The sequence below is a fragment of the Triplophysa rosa genome, linkage group LG10 (genome assembly GCF_024868665.1).
Source record: "Triplophysa rosa linkage group LG10, Trosa_1v2, whole genome shotgun sequence".
NCBI classification, from domain to species: Eukaryota; Metazoa; Chordata; class Actinopteri; order Cypriniformes; family Nemacheilidae; genus Triplophysa; species Triplophysa rosa.
In genome coordinates this window covers 24,394,072-24,411,878 of record NC_079899.1, presented here as the reverse complement: position 1 = coordinate 24,411,878, position 17,807 = coordinate 24,394,072, and the positions used below count along the sequence as shown (strand labels likewise).

General features: G+C 39.9%; 1 protein-coding gene across 1 annotated transcript in view; it reads right to left on the bottom strand.

Moving 5' to 3' along the window:
* Positions 1 to 2,063: 2,063 nt before the first annotated feature.
* The window catches only part of ctbp2a (C-terminal binding protein 2a), a 26,336-nt gene continuing 10,592 nt past the window's right edge, over positions 2,064 to 17,807 (bottom strand). Inside the window, 8 exon segments of the mRNA XM_057343194.1 lie at positions 2,064 to 3,601; positions 4,290 to 4,404; positions 4,865 to 4,992; positions 5,150 to 5,280; positions 6,671 to 6,885; positions 7,221 to 7,427; positions 10,715 to 10,859; positions 11,198 to 11,352. Coding sequence (XP_057199177.1) covers positions 3,421 to 3,601; positions 4,290 to 4,404; positions 4,865 to 4,992; positions 5,150 to 5,280; positions 6,671 to 6,885; positions 7,221 to 7,427; positions 10,715 to 10,859; positions 11,198 to 11,352 — 1,277 coding nt within the window. The 3' untranslated portion in view covers positions 2,064 to 3,420.

The window sequence follows — 17,807 nt, the reverse complement described above, 5'->3', positions numbered from 1 at the left end:
ATGAATTGGCTCTGTTGGTGCACGAGCAGATATAACACTGCATAGCGCCAGTGCAGCGAACAAAAACCCTGATTGTTTGAAGCTCTGCAAACCCTCAACGGCTTTAGTTAAACCAAAAATCATGTTTAATTCTCATACCAACTATACAAAGAAAGTCTTAATTGTCTTACCGAAGCCACACATATTTGTTTCCGTGTAATCGATCACAGTTTTGAAGAAAAACTTTGAAGATTACACACGCAGTTTCCTCCCTTCACGCTCGGTGACGTCACGCAGCGGGACTCACCTGTGCAGCGGAAGTAGGCGGGGCCAAAATACAGAGGTCATTCAATGCAAATGCAACGATTGTTTGCCATTGACTTTAACGATTAAAACAAACAAGGCATTCCGAAAAAATGCAATCAAACAGGTTTGAAAAACGACATTAATGAAAAACCCAAGTAAATGAACATACTGCGATTCAATTATTTTATTGAAACCCGTGTATACACGGATTGTATTGTTAAAATAATGACAAAATAATGATATCGATATACATTAATGAGATATGTAATGGGTCGACCAGAGAATCTGGGTTAAGAATAAAAAAGTAGCGTATTGTAAGATCAGGTGCAGGATGAAACTCCCAAAAGCGCGTATAAATAAAAAATATTATAATGAAATTATGAAAATCTACCCCAGTGAGAGATTTCTTTTCAGATTGTATGTTACGCAGTAGGCTATGTGATTTTACTGTCTCTAAAAAAGAATTAAGGCATCTTTAATGTCACAGGAACAATATTTTCATAACAGCGCTGTGTTTAAGGGCATGTGGGAATCATTTATTTATAGCAAGATTATATTTAGTTGCACAATGTTACCAGCAGGTCTGAAACACAGCTGGCATTTGTCTGTCCATGATAACTATTTCAACAATGAGAAAAACTATATCAGTGTCCAAAGTCCTCAAACGTTTGAGTGACACACCCCATGATATAAACAGCAACTTGAAAATACTAAAGATAAAGCAAAGAAATATCACAAAACAAAATAGAAAACAATCATAACAGAATGCAGAAAAACAGCTACATATGCAAATAGTATAGGCCCAAACCAAATTAGCCTTTAATCCAGTTAAATTTTATTAATTTTTGTGTGTTAGTAATACATATGGACAAAATATTGAGGACGAAGTAATAGCATGACATATATACTGGCAATGAACATTGTTTTTCATGTAAATCAGCATTTACTTACGCATTTTTAAAAACAAGTTATAACTGTTAAAATTAGTTAATGCACAGTGAACTATCATGAACAATTCACTTTGATATGAACTAACATGAACACCTGCAACATGAACCAAATCTGTATAAATGTCTTTGTTCTGATGAACACAGAGAAAGATATTTGGAAGAATGCTTATAACCAGACAGATCTCGCCCCCCATTGACTACCACAGTAGGAAAAAACACAATAGTAGTCAAAAGTGCCCCAGAACTGTTTGCTGTCCTACATTCTTCAAAATGTTTTCTTCTATGTTCAGTTCAACAGAACAAAAAAAAGCATTTTTTCCTACTATGATAGTCACCGGGGGGCGAGATCTGTTTGGTCATAAGCATTCTTCCAAATATCTTTCTCTGTATTCATCAGAACAAAGACATTTATACAGATTTGGAACAACTCTAAAGTGAGTAAATGATGACAGAATTTAAATTTTGGGGTGAAGTATCACTTTAAGCCAATAATAGAATTATGCCATTTTTATGAGTTTTGTATTTATTTCTGCATTTGTTTATATCCTAGTCATTTTTGTCCACCCTAAAATACAGTGAACAGTGAAATGCAAACCTTAAACCACAGCGACCCCTAGTGGCTTCCAGGAAAATGATGCTCCAAAAAGCCATCTGAAGGTCAACTGGCTGGAGATGTGTAACTCTGCTATTCACATGCAAGTTGTATGTTGCACTGTCATATTGTGAAAACGCATGTTGAAACCCACTGGAACAAAATTACCCCAAGGGGATAATACATTTGTACTACTACTACACGTGTGTATAATAAAAACAAACACATTCACAGCATAGAAAGTCAGAATGGTATTTTTTATTTGAACTGTACTGTATGCTAAATGTTCACCTCGGTACAATAAACAAATACAAATACACTAAAAACCAATACAGCTCTGGAGCCAACCTGACTGGAGTTGGCGAGGAATCTCAGAATATTGCATATAAACAACACAATGAGCTCCAAACAGTGCGCTTCCACATAAAGAACCCAAAAAGAGGAACAGGGGATAACAGGAGAGTTTGGTTACAAAAACATTAAACTAGACAATACAAATCTAATTTAACAGCCGTACGTTCAACACCAAAACACACTGGATGTCTGATCTATAAAAATACCTCCGAGTGATCGGGTGGGCTGACAGAAAAGGGCAAATATATCGATGGGGTTGTCGCCTTTCTTTCTTCCCGGTTCTAGACTCGAGTGGAATAACTTGTAATGTTCCTGAGACGGGACGTTTGTTTCACTCCAGTTTCGGTTGTAAGCTGCCATCTGTCTTTCGATTTTACAACACGCATACAAAATCAAGTTCTCAACAAAAATGAATTCCAAATGACCCTTTTTGGAGACCAACATTTAAAACCCGATGGAAAACTGTTTTTATTTCATAAATCCTGACAACCCCAGATAAAGTTAAAGATGGGTAAAATAGTGTGCTCTCGGGTCTTAAATGGGAGTGATGTCTGAGCTGGTGGTTGTTGAATTTGTGCAATTCTGTAAACGAGAGGTCATCTCTTCGAAATGTGGAACAACTCTAATAATAACACTATCATCTTCATTTTTGCAGAAAACAGCTCTGTCTGTTCCCTTCATAGATACACTGTATATATATTTTATTATCAAGAACTTTAAACACTGAAACGAAGAGGACAAGCACTAAATTCGTAGATGCAATAAAAAACGAACGCAGAAACGGAAAACGGACTAACTGCTGCGAATTCCGTTACATGCCCATATAAGGCAAGGAGGAAGAAGACAAGCGCATGACATATGATGTCAACATTTCAAGCTCTGTGGTTGGTGAAGAAATGAGGAGTGGCCAGCTCACGTCGCCACGCCTCCCAGCAAGAAAGCACCGCCCACCTGCAGTAGAACAGGTAGAAATGATGTCCTCCCCTCAAAAACGAAGACAAACTGATACAGAACAACTCCTGGGTTAAAACAACAACTAAAGAACAGAACGGAAAACGCTAAAACCGATTTGGAAAACGAGACGGTGGAGGCGGTCCGTGAATCCGCTCTCCGGTGGAGCTCGGGGCAGCTGATTGCTTGTTCACTCGTTCACTGTCTCTGATTTGCAGTTTTGCTGAATGACAGACTCCCATCTATCGCACGGTGGCGGGCGCGTCCGGAGCCGCGTGGTCGCCGTGGTTACGACTTGGCGAGGTGTTCTCTGTGCTCGTTGTGTTTGATGAGCTGGGTGGTGGAAGGGGCGAGGCTGGGCTGGGTGCCCGGAGGCAGGGGATGGGCACTGGGGACCCCGCCAGTTATCATGCCCTCAAACTGACCACTCATGCCACCAAGAGACACGCCCACCACACCAGGAGGAAACCTGGGGAGCAGAAAAACTGATGACATCACCTGTGTGCTCCGGCCTTCGTTGATTTTTTATGTTTTATATCAACTACACACAAGCACAACAAATATCATGTGTAATTAAAAATAATAATGAGATGATAATGAACGTGCGAGAGACATCTCTGAGGTTGATCCGGCATCATTCAGATTTATCTGCACATCGCGTCGGGTGACGCCGTCATCTGTGAATATTTACCTGTCGTTGTCTAGGTATACATTTTGTCTTGCAGGCCGCCAGGAGAAATGGCTGGCAGAGGCGGGGCCATCCTGCTGAACGAGAGAACCAATCAGACCGAGCAACACAACCGGGGGCGGAGAGTGATTTTACATGCATGTGCGGGTTGCACAATTAAAGGAATTGGATTTGTGATCATTCTTAAAAAACAGCACGGGTTTGGACAGATAAATGAGATTTTTTTTATTAAGTGAACTGTCCTTTTAAATGCATAAATAAGGAAGTGGTAGTAGTGGGAAAATGACCGGAAAAATCTTGTATAGCCAGAGGTAGTATATGCGTTAATTTATGTTACGAGTTTATTTGCATATTTTGCGGGGAAAATAAAGCGCGAGTCAAATGGAAAAAGGAGGCGTTTGAGACCGTGACAAACTCAAGAGTGAATGAAATGAGGGTGGACAGGTGATGTTCTGAGTTTGTTCCTCACCTGTAGGCTCCACCGTTGAGCTCCGGATGTACCTGTTGCTCCATCAAGCCCCACGGCGCTGTGGTAACAAAAAACTCTTTGTTGACGCAATTTCTGAGGCTGTCCGGGATACGACCTGAAAATCGCAACAAACCCACAAAATTAGGACATAGACGGGGCGGAGAGTCGGATTATTTATAGAACTCCATCTGAATTCCATTAAAGACATTCTAGTCTTGAAAATACGCAATATGTTCAAGATTAAAGTCTTCATATTTTGGGTGAAATTACACTTACAATCATCTTCAAGATACAATTTATGCAATAGAAGTCGCTTACGAGTCATCTCACGTTTCTTTAGAAAGTCAAGTGACTTCGTTTGATGACCAGTTACAATTCAGCATACAAACATTACATCTCTGCATCAGTGGCAATGCTAAATTTCCAAGCTTCAATCTTAAAACCTGTGGCTATTATCCACGAACACAAAGTGTAAACAGAATCTCTATGTTGCTGTACGCATTTGACACTGAATTATTAGTAGAAAGTATGAAGAGAAATCTGTAGCGGAGTTTAGTAGAAAATGAAGGTCATACCGGTGACGGCCCTGCGGATCTCAGTGGCCGCCGCTTCTCTCATCTCCAGCGAGGCTTGCTCACTGTACCACGCCGTGTGTGGCGTGCAGATCAGATTGGGCGCGTCCTTCAGAGGACCCTGACTAAAACTGAGGAACCCAAGAGAGACAAAATGAGATTTCTCCCTTGCCTTAAAAACAGCATATTTATACTTCCGAGTTTGTTTTTAGACCCTATGACAGTTTAAACTAACGTTACGCTTTTAAAAGTTTGCGACTACGGTTTGTGTTTCATGACAAATCTTACCTGAATGGTTCGGACTCATGGACGTCTAGAGCAGCGCCCCTTATTCTGCCCTCTTTTAGAGCCTGTGCCAGGGCTTTCTCATCGACCAGACCGCCCCGTGCTGTGTTCACTAGAAACGCTCCCTGTCGCATCTAACAAAACATAGTACACACAACATTTTTGACCCTGGTCTTAAAGTCGGCATGAAACGGAAGTAGCGATTGTCTTTTCTTCCGAGTGAAATGACTTCTGAAATGAGAAAAAAGTGTAGGGGCGGGACTTGATTCCGTTCATCGAGTACTGATTGGATCGTTAAAAGTTGGGTGTTGCCAATTTAATGGACTCAGATTTGTAATCCAGTTCCTCGTGACCAGAAGTGAAGAGATGTGGTTTCGAGGGGAGGGCGAAGGTTAACATTTTTGATTAAAGTGCACATTAATAAAAAATAAAAAAAAGATGTGCACGGATAAATAATTTATAATGAATACTGCTACACTATGTAAATCAATTTGAATTGACATTTTTAATTTCATGCCGACTTTAAAGTAGCACAGGAACATAAAATCCCTTGTGTGGGTCAAAATGATAGATTTTTCTTTTATGCCAAAAATCATTAGGATATTAAGTAAAGATCATGTTCCATGAAGATACTTTGTCAATTTCCTAAAAAGACTTTATTTTTGTGAGTGGGCGCAGCAAAATCGCTAACAAAAATGCTCGAGAACACGCCTACAAACATCGCTCGCTGCAGCCCGCTCTTCGGGAATTACCCACTCAAGTTTGGTATCTATGTAAAGTTTAGTATTTTCTGTTTTCGGGATCATCTACTTTCCACAACGTCATTACAGCGATTAGCCAATAGAGAGCGTTAAAAAAACCTGTTTCTGCTTAGCAACGGCCTGCTACAGCGCTTCAGATTAGCAACTTCAAAGGCGATTTTCTCAATATTTTGATTTTTTCACCCTCAGATTCCAGAGTTTCAAACAGTTGTATCTCGGCCAGATATTGTCCCATCCTGACAAACCATACATCAATGAAAAGCCTAATAATTGACCCTTAAGACTGGTTTTGTTATCCAGGGTCACATTAATAGACTCCTTCAGTTCAGTTTACACAGCGGCCACTGGATGGCGCTCATGTTTACATTTATGCGTTTGGCTGACGCTTTTATCCAAAGTGACTTACACTGCATTGTACTATACATTTTGTTTCTGACTATGTGCAATCCCCTGGGATCGAACCCATGACCTTGCCGTTGTCGACGCCATGCTCTAACCACTGAGCCACAGGAAAGGATGTTAACATAACGACACAGTATTCACAACTTCTGATGCATTCCCTTATAAAACAAAATAATTGCACATAATGTAGGGAAAAACGTTTTGGGATTTGACTTGAAAATGTGAATTGATTTTATTAGCAGGCTATTTATTTCCCTGCTTTTGCAGACTTGAGAGAAGTTGCTATGAAGGTGGAGAAAGGCATTATATTTGAACAAAGACGTTTTCTTTAAAAAATAGCTTTAAATGCTGTATAATGCACCTGTTTGATGGTGAAATCATTGATGAGGTGATGGTTATGTTCGTTCAGGTTGCAGTGAAGAGAAACACAGTCGCTCTGGTACAGAAGGTCCTGTAAAGTATAAACTCTTTGGACGCCCAGGGAACGCTCTAAACCGTCCTGGAGGTACGGGTCGTAAAAGATCACGTTGAAGCCGAAGGCTTTTGCTCGGACGGCTACCGCCTGTCCCGATCGACCTGTGACACAAAAATACATAGAAATATAAAAATGCAGATCCAACAAGCTCAAATAATCGTGTGATAGTACAATAAAGATAATCATACCATCAAGTTTTGTCACAAAAAGCTATCATATGGCTTCGGAATTTGCGTTTTTTTTCTACAGAGAATTAAAAGTACCAACTTAAAAAAAAACTAGTACTGTAGTATTTACTGTAGTAAATACAGTTTTCACAGTATGAACTGTAGTTAATAGCGTAATATACCTTAATGTTTACTATAGTAAGGTTCATGGTAGCATCTTGAAAAAATGGTCAAAAAATGAAAATAATGAAAATTGTGAACTCTCTCACCAAAGCCAATGAGTCCGAGTGTTTCTCCCCTGATGCGGGCGGCACCTGACGCCACCTCTCTGATCTGCTCCACGCTCTGGACTCGTGTCCCCTCACGCATGGTCTGATAAAGCCAGGTGTTTCTCCGGTACAGATTCAAGATGTGACAAAGCGTTGAGTCGGCCGTCTCCTCCACCGCCGCTGATGGAATATTACACACTGCAATACCTGCAGAAACACACACGAGTCCAATTCAGCGCACAGAAATGTGTTAAGCACGTTGTCATTTATCTCAGAGAGACAAAATTAACAAGCCATGTGAACATTTAAGTCTGAACAAACTATTGTAAACATCAGGAACCGAAACCGTTCAACGAAAAATTTAATTTCTGTCATGAATTACTCACTCTAGTTGTTACAAACCTGTATACATTTCTTTCTTTGTTTGAACACAGAGAAATATATTTGGACGAATGCTTGTAACCAAACAGTTCTTGGACCCCATTGACTCCCATAGTAGGAAAAATGACAACGGTAGTCAAAAGTGCCCCAGAACTGTTTGCTGTCCTACATTCTTCAAAATATCTTATTTTGTGTTCAAGAGAACAAAAAAACCATGAAGTATTTTTCCTACTATGGTAGTCGATGGGGTCCAACTGTTTGGTTATAAGCATTCTTCCAAATATCTTTCTCTCCGTTCAACCAAACAAAGAAATGTATACAGATTGAAACAACTCGAATGTAATAAATGATGACAGAATTTTTTTTGGGGGGGTGAACTGTCCCTAGAAACACGGTGCAACACACGCAGATCAGTCACGCATCGTGGGACGCATACTGCGTGTGAAAAAAGTGACACAAAAATGTATGCAATTCACAATCTGTGAAAGTTAGACTGAAAGTTCCCAGGTTGCATTAATAAGCACTTTAAATGAAGAAGGGTTTGACCAATTGTGCGAGGTTCACCACAGGTAAATGTCAAATGTCTAACTTCTCACAATCTGCAAAATTCCCTTCTGAACAAAGATTCAAGTACTTCATGTCTGAAGTGTATTCTGTAATAAAAGATTGAGCGTGAAAAGGCTCAATCCGGCCTCCCAGAATGAAAACACACTTGTCTACAATCCAAATTTTACTTGTCTTACATTCTAAGGGTACAGAAAATATAATATTTCTATTTTTACTATTGTATCAAACATCCTATAAAATTGCTAGACTAGCAGAACTTTCTTTCCTGTTTGACGCATTTCCTATTGAAAACATATCAATGTGTTTTTAAACTGAAGCCGAATGAAATTGAACGCTTTTGCTCGGACCGCTACTGCCTGATCGACCTTTTACACAAATATACAAACACATATAAACACACAGATCGTGTTCGTGTGATAGTCAAAAAGTGTATTTTTAATTTTTGACTATGAAAATTCATCATATCATCAAGTTTATTTGTATGGATTTGGAATTTGCATTTATGCATTTGGCAGATGCTTATATAAAAAACAACTTGGAGTGAATTAGAAGTACTCAATAAAAAATAAAAAAAAACTGTAGTGTATGTTGGAATTCACTATAGTAAACTGTAGTACATTGCCGTTTACTTTGGTTATTTACAATATTCTCATTACAGACAGCAATTTTTTTGGACAAAACGACGCAATATGTGTCAGTAATAGTTTTAGTTTGTTCTGAAAAAGAAAGGTATGTACATTTTAAATGTACATTTTCTTAACATGGGGGTTAGGGACCACTAGGTGGTGTTGAAATGATTTAAATGACTATAAAAGAAAACATCTTTCTAGCTACGGCAGTCACTACAATATTTCATTTGGTAGAAATTGTAAGTGGGGGCCTTCAAATATTGTTCTGCACAAGCATATGTGTCTTAAAGTCCCAGTGAAATTAAAAACGACAATTCTTATTTTTGTATTACATATTGCAGCGTTTATAGTAAATAGCTTATCAATGTGGGTCATTTTCTTTTTTAAATTCATGTACCCTCATAATCGTCAGTTAAAATCTGAAAATGCACTTCCGCGATGAAATGACTATCCATCTCAAATGACGCAAGTTAGACGGAGTGGGCGGAGCATCCGTTAACTCCTCCCCTTCAACTGTCACTGTGTGTTCCCACCAGATGCGAATGAAGCGTTAAGCGCGTGTGATTTACATGTCAAGTCAATGCAAAGATGCGATATACCTCCTTGCGGCGCGATTCGCGCGAATTGAGCGTTTCGGGCGTTTGACGCTTGATTCGCACGAGTTGAAAAATCTGAACTTTGGCAAAAATTCGCGCCGCGTTAACCAATCAGGAGCTTGCTCTAGTAGTGACGTGCAGCGTCTGTGCACGAAGGCAGCCCAGAGAAACAGATAAGCAGCGCAACTGAAGTCTATTTGAATTATAAACAGAGAGCGTCTTTGCAATAACTAATCACATTTAAAAACTACAATATTAATTTCTCGCTAGAAATTCAATCAGAAGTTGTTGAAAGTGAAAATGAAACTTACATTTATACAAAACTATGCTCCAACGGGCGTTTCGGCCGCCATTTTATTTTTTCGAGCTTGCGTCTGTTGTGAATTTCACACGCGAATGACACGAATTTCACGCGCGAATTAAGCGAGGAAACTCAAAATGTTCAAGCGTCCAACTACGCGCGTATAGTGCGATTCATTCGCGCAAGTCGCGTTTGGTGGGAACGCTCAGTCAGTCTGCTGCTATTTTCATTTCAAAATGCAACAGCTGTTTTTATACATCCAATCAATTCGCAGGAAAAAACGCAAGCCACGGCCACTCGTTTTCTCCTTTGAAATTCCTTTTGACTCGGAAATGCGTCAGAATACGGAAGTAAAAACAAAAATTCCGGTTCACGGGGACTTTAAGGTTCAATTTTTCTAAATTGATATTTAGACATCCCCTGAAAGCAGCATAAATAAGCTTTCCATTGATGCATGGTTTGTTAGGATAGGACGATGTTTGGCCGATGTACAACTGTTAGAAAATCTGGGGGTGCAAAAAAATGTATCGAGAAAATCACCTTTAAAGTTGTCCAAATGAAGTCCTTAGCATAGCATACTACTCACAAAAATAAAGTTGTGATATATTTACAGTAGGAAATTGACAAAATATCTTCATGGGATATGATCTTTACTTAATATCCTAATGATTTAATAAATCATTTTGACCCATAAAATGTATTTTTGACTATTACTGAAAATGTTCCCGTGCTACTTAAGACTGGTTTTGTGGTCCCAGGGTGACAACACTGAATCTCTTTTATAAAATCTCTATTGCTATCACACTTCTCTCATACATCAGCTATTTTTTGCAGCGTTACACATTTTTGAGTTAGACTTGAAGAGTCTTTCTGGTACGGCGGCTGTCGTACAGACATCTCCAATACGACAGAAATCGTCCTGAGAGATTCCACCTCTGATTAATGCATCTCCTGCAGGAAATCAACTCTGTGCCTCAGAGGAATCGATTATTAGCTGGAAACTTGTACGCTCCGTCTTACCCATCTCTCCAGCGGCTTTAATGTCGATATTGTCGTATCCGCTGCCGATGCGGATTATGATTCGTAGGGCTTTAAACTTCTCCAGATCCTCTCTGGTCAGAGTGATGGTGTGTTACATCATCGCACCGACCGCTTCGTTCAACACCTGAGAACCAGAGAAAATGTTAAATAAGAGCACACGAATCACATTTCTTTTTAATATGTTGGAATGAGCACGTGGGCTTAATGTATTTCTCAGGATGAATGCGATATGTACATAGCTTTAATGTGTCTGCAATGTCACTTAATACCTTTTCTCCCATGATAATAATTGTGTGTTTTTAATCCGAGCAATTACTCATAATTTTGAATAAAAACAAACATTAACATGATCATTAACAACTTAATATGAAATCAACTTGATTTGAATGTAACGAATACAAAATAAAAAGCGATTTAAACCGTATTTGTCATTTAAACTGCAGCGATGGCATGCGAACAAACCTTCTCGTGGATTTCTTGCGTTGACTGTGCGTCGCAGAATGCCACCGTGGCCAAATCTTTCAGGATGGGCATCTCCACGGTGCAGTCTCTACCGTCCAACAGCGCCACCAGCGGGCGAGGATGCATCGGACCGTTCATGATCTGTGGCCTTATACCTACAACGAGAGAGAGAAGTGTGAGTTTCCTGCACGCCCTCCTGCCATATGTCTTGTTGTCATGGCGATTACATCACTTGGACAGAGTTATGAATATATTTCATTTTGCATCATTTGGAAAACATCTAACCCTCGTGCTTTCTTATTTATTTTACAGGACTTGAAATGAGAATTATTAACATTGTTATTATTAAAAAATGATTGTGTGGGAGATGTTAAAGCAGCATTTGGTCTCACAGGGAACTAGCAGGGATTGGCATTCTGGCACGCTTTAAATGAGCATTAGACACATCAAACGGAAACACAAATGATATGGTGATCGCTACATCAGAGGAGAAATCGGAGGGAGAAGGCAGAGGTTCGCGTCCACACACTCATACCGCCCGTAGCTCCCTGCAAGTGGCCGTTCAACCAATCAGTGCTCACGAAACTGCGGCGACTGTTCATTTTCCAACCCGTAAACAATTTCAGACCTCGGCCGGGCAGCGCTGAAAGCTTTTTTGGACACGTACGGCAAAGACAAACATAACCTGAATGATTTTTAAACAAACAAAGACCAAGTACATGGCGGTGCACGGACATTATCCAATGCGCAAATCTCTTCTGTTGTTAAAAACACGCATGCCGTGACCTGAAAACACTTAAAGGGATAGTTCACCCACAAATTAAAATTCTGTCATCATTCCTTCACCCTCATGTTGCTCAAAACCAGTATATAATACTCTCTACTGTGCAACACAGAAGAAGATATTTTGAGAAATGGAAGTCAACGGGGTCAATGGTGTTTGGCTACGTTCTTCAAAATATTTTTTGGGTGTTCTGCAGAAAGAAAGTCATACGTGACATGAGGGTAAATAAATGATCAATTTCATTTCTGGGTGAACTATCCCTTCATTTATCTCGACAACTAGCGGTGACTGACGGTTTTAAAAAGAGCAACATGACAAATTCTTCGAAATAAATCATGTGTCCTACAGGAAAAAAAGACGTACGTTTTAAAAAAACAACACGAGGGCGAGAGTCAGATTTTTCATTTCTGAATAAACTAGAGAGAGAGAGAGAGAGAGAGAGTAATGTAATAGTCTCTTTGAAATCCCATGAACAATAAAAGTCTGTAAAAACAAAAGGAAATGAGGAGATTTTTCCATGGAGCAGCGTTGACGTGGTTGTGTGTGTGTGTAATGGCAGCACATACATCACACTTGTATGTGTGAGTTTCTCCACCTCTTGCTTAGGTGTGCCGCTGTGATTTTAATAAGCACGTGTGTGTGTGTGTGTGTGTAAGACACAAGCAATCTTGGAGAAAAAAAAGCTGGCAGCCAAATGCCTCACCTCACTGTCAAATGCTGCTTGTGGTTACCAAGCAACCTAATCTTTCACCGTCACACACACACACACCTACGAGACACAAAAAGACACACGCACCACCAAAAAAATCTTTCAGAAATGAAAAACACACACAGTTTCGCTACTAAGCCAAAGACACTCGCAGGAAAACAGATTTAAACAGCCACTGGCAAATCACCGAGTGCCCGATCGGGACCTGTAATAAACCAGGTGTGTGTGTGTAAGAACGGCTCTGTGCTGCGTCACTTTTTCTTAACCCCCCTCCATCTCTAATTTTCCCGGGATTTAACTGCTCAACACACACATTAATGCTAATGAGGTCAGGACAACAATACACAGCGCGTGTGCACATGTGCTTTGACGAGCGAGCGAGTTTGTCACAAAAATCTGTCAAGATCATCGCTTGTGACACCTCCAAACATCAAGAACCACACACACACACACACACACACAGACGCACGCACAACCACACACACTCTTTCTCTGGACAATTTCAGAGACATGCATCTTGCCTGGAAAATGCTGCCTCCACATTCCTCCCATGAAGAGCAGCCCCAAAAAAACCGAGGGAAAATGGAGGGAGACGACGGAAAAAAGACGCTGTGTTTGTGTCCTGGGGGTCTCCCTTTCTCTCTCGCTCTCGCTTACTCCCCCATATGTGGGTATCTGTTCGTCTTCAGTCACAAGGTGAGGATCAGAGACGTTCACAGATGGACGGGAGAGCGCGTTGTTCTCCTCTCACTTTCCGTCCGTTTTCATCCCCCCATTTCTCTCAGGGTGAGGAATAATTACAGCCGGCCGAGTCGCGGAGGGTCAAAAATTCCCACACGAGTGCCAGCGCAAACCAGTTGTGCCTTTCCTCTCCTCGCGCGCCCGATCACCCCCCTTAGCTGCTTTTTTTTTCAACCCTCACTCCCTCGCTCTCAAATTTATGATTTTGAGACCACGGCGGTTGGAGACTGCCAGCCTCTCCCTTCCACTCACATCTCTCGCTTATTCACCCTCGCTTTACGTTCTAAAATTACAGCTACACCGTAAAAAATGATTCTGGAGGGTGTTAAAGGGACAGTTCACCCAAAAATGAAAAATCTGTCATCGTTTACTCACCCTCAGGTTGTTTCAAACCTGTATCAATTTCTTTGTTCCAATGAACACAGAGAAAGATATTTGGGAGAATGTTAGCAATTTTCAGTTCTGGGACATCATCCACTACCATAGTAGGAAAAAAAATATTGTATTTTTTTGTTCTGTTGAACACAATGAGATATTTTGAAGAATTTAGGAAAACAAAAGAGTTCTCGGTCACCTTTGACTACAATTTAATTCGTCCTACTATGGTAGTCAATGATGTCCCGGAACTGAAAATGACTAACGTTCTTCCAAATATCTTTCTTTGTGTTCATCGGAACAAAGTAATTCATACAGGTATGAAATTACTTAAGGGTGAGTAAATGATGACAGAATTTTCATTTTTTGGATGAACTATCCCTTTAAATACAACCCATTAATATCAGTTAGATTTTACTTGACTATAGTAGTTAGCAGGTTTAATAAAGAAGAATGGGTAATTTTACCAGCACTACCTATTTGTTTAGAGTAACAATGGCAACTTAAAAAAAATATATATATATATACCCCAATATGATTGATAAAAACAACCCATGAAACTCAGTTCGATTTTACTTAAAGTCCCAGTGAAATTAAAAATGACTATTCTTATTTTTTCATGAAATATTACAGCGTTTATAGTAAATAGCTTATCAATGTGGGTCATATTCTTTTTAAAATTTCATGTACCCTCATAATCTTCAGTTAAAATCTGAAAATGCACTTCCGCACTGAAATGACTAAACTAGACGGCTTGGGCGGAGCATCCGTTAACTCCTCCCCTTCAACTGTTAGTCTGCTGCCAGTTTCATTTCAAAATCAATGCAACAGCTGTTTTTACACATCCAATCACGTCACAGTGAAAAACGCAAGCCACGCCCACTAATTTTCTCCTTTGAAATTCCTTTTCACTCAGAAATGTGTCAGAATACGGAAGTAAAAATGATCGCAACTTCCGGTTTACGGGGACTTTAAAGATATTTGCTATAGTACAATTTATAAAAATGAGTACATTCTACCTATTTGTTAAGATTAATAGTTGACAACATTAAAATATTGAGTAACATTTACCCTAAAATATTAGCGGAACAGTGCGCATGCCTCAACTTCAAGGCGGGAATCAAGGGATTCAAATCATCATTTCATTCTGTTGATGTAGGTTGTGTTTTACACGGTGTCCATTCGCAACGGGACCTCGCAACACACTATAAAAGGGATATTTTCCGTGTTATTTATCGTTTTTTGCCTTATTAGCCGCTTCAATGAAGCTTCAATTCAATTGCAGCTTCTGTATCGTCTAACGTTAGTTAGGCCACAGTGTTACAAGGGAAGGATTTATAGCGCTATTTTGTTATTGTTCTATTGTTTGCTATTTACGGAATTATGTTTATGTTCTTCTGCATGCTTCTTTCATTTAATGTCTGTGTCTCTGACCTTTTCTTTCACAGATAGAGCCACACACTATGAAACATCAGAAGACCACGTATGGAGAATTTGCATATAATTGACCAAGATAAATAAACATCAGAACACGGAGTAATTATTATTATTGGCGTTTTATTTTATTGCAAATGAATCGACTCATCGGAAATGTTTGTTATTTGTTACTCAATAAAAATAAAATGATTCAGTGTTTTGTGTGACCCAATTTAGGTAAATTCAACCTTCCCTAAATAAATAATATATAAAGTTCAATTATTCTTATTGATCATTTATTATTAATAACAATTAGGTAGATGAAGGTTGCCTGATGGCAATGGGTAAAAACGATTCAATTTTATTAAGTAATTAGTCATATAATTTATTAGGTAGACTTTACCCAATTTCTTTTAGCGTGTTATATAGCTCATAAATTTACTCAAAAATATAGGATAGATTGTACTCTAACAAAGTGAGTGTAAATTGTTACCTCAATTTTATTGAGTAGATTCTATAGGTTGTTTTTTACAGCGTACTTCTGTCGATTACAACAACAAAAAAATCATTTTTATCAAGCTTATGTAATGCGTGTCTGTTTTCAAGAACAAATGGAGCCATGAATACAAGAACAAATGAAGACGAAATGATAAACATGAGCAAACAAACGACTAATGCATGAAAAGAATAAACAACCAAAATTACTAAACAAGCATCAAACAAATGGATGAAAAAAACAAACTAATTAATAAATGAACATCAAGCGAATGACAGCGCAGATGTTTGTAAACAATCCAAAGAAGGAACAAATGACCAAGCAAAAAAAGAAAACGTTACATACACACATAATGAATAAACAAACAAAACAAATGACCTAATAAAAAAAGCTGAATTACTACAGATGATTTAAGGGAAATTAAAGAATTGATGTAATAAAGACACACTCACACAGAATAACACAATGAGGATGTGTACTTGTTCATCTTGTCGGTGCAGTTTCTCGTGTAGCCGACAGAATTATTTTAAGCTACTTAAGACCAGAGCAAACACTGCCGTCGATATTCCCCGCTTCAAATCGCTTAACAGGATTTCCAGTGAAAGTTGAATTCGCCACACTTTTTAGAGCACACAAATGAACACGCAGAAAAGAACTTAGGGATGTTGAACAGAAACCACACAGCTGGTTACACAACTAAATGAAGTCAGAGATAGCACGCTGTGGAAAAAGCTTGTCTGTTGTTCTGGTGAAATGTTAAATGCACTCCATAGACGTACTCTAACGTTCACCAATAAATCAGAAATTGGTATCGACGACACAACCATGATCCCCCTCATTTACATATGAATGTCTATTCAGCAGCCCGGCGAGGGCATTGTTACTCATTTAACCAGCGTAGAGGATGGCAGGTCATAAAAGAGGACATTTACATATAGACGTCTTAAAGGTACAGCATCTTTGTCATTCCAAAGGGTCAATGAGAGGGTGAAAAGGGTAAAAAAGAAAACCATGAATTTGGTAGAAGAAATTCAGCAGGAGGAAAAGATTGCAACCAATTGTAAATATGATTTTACAATAATGCAGTGTGATAAATCACACCTTGTGTGTGACTTAAAATGACCAAACAAGAGATGACCAATAACACATTAACTAAGCTAATAAACTATTTTATCTCTCTCTCTCACACACACACACACACACACACACACACACACACACACAGCAGATGTGGTCTTCTTCACGTTCTCATTACACAAAATAATTTTCCCTTCGATTCATTCGTTTCACATTCTCTCTCCGTCCTTCTGTTAGCTCTCCATATGACAGGAGCCATCTGGCTTTACAAAGTGCGAGATTGAACCGGAGAATGAGGGTTTTCCGAGAGAGAGAGAGAGAGAGGGGGAGAGGGAGATGGGGAGGGAGAGAGGGAGAGAGAGAGAGAGGGAGAGAGAGAGGGAGGGAGAGGGAGAGAGAGAGAGAGACAGAGAGAGAGAGAGGGAGAGGGAGAGGGAGAGAGAGAAGAGAGAGGAGAGGGAGAGAGAAGAGAGAGAGAGAGGGAGAGGAAGAGAGAGAGAGAGGGAGAGAGGAGAGAGAGAGAAGAGAGAGGAGAGAGAGAAGAGAGGAGAGAGAGAGGAGAGAGAGGGAGAGAGAGGGGAGAGAGGAGAGAGGGAGAGAGAGGAGAGAGAGGGAGAGAGAGGGAGAGGGAGAGAGAGGAGAGAGAGAGAGAGAGAGAGAGAGAGGAGAGAGAGAGGAGAGGGAGAGAGAGAGAGGAGAGAGAGAGGAGAGAGGGGAGAGAGAGAGAGGGAGAGAGAGAGAGAGAGAGGAGAGGGAGAGAGAGGAGAGAGAGGGAGAGAGAGGAGAGAGAGGGAGAGGGAGAGAGAGGAGAGAGAGGGAGAGAGAGGGGAGAGAGGGAGAGGGAGAGAGAGGAGAGAGAGGGAGAGAGGGAGAGGAGAGAGGGAGAGAGAGACAGAGGAGAGAGAGAGAGAGAGGGAGGAGAGAGAGAGAGAGAGAGGGAGGGAGAGAGAGAGAGAGAGGGAGAGAGAGAGAGAGAGGGAGAGAGAGAGAGAGGNTGTAAACAATCCAAAGA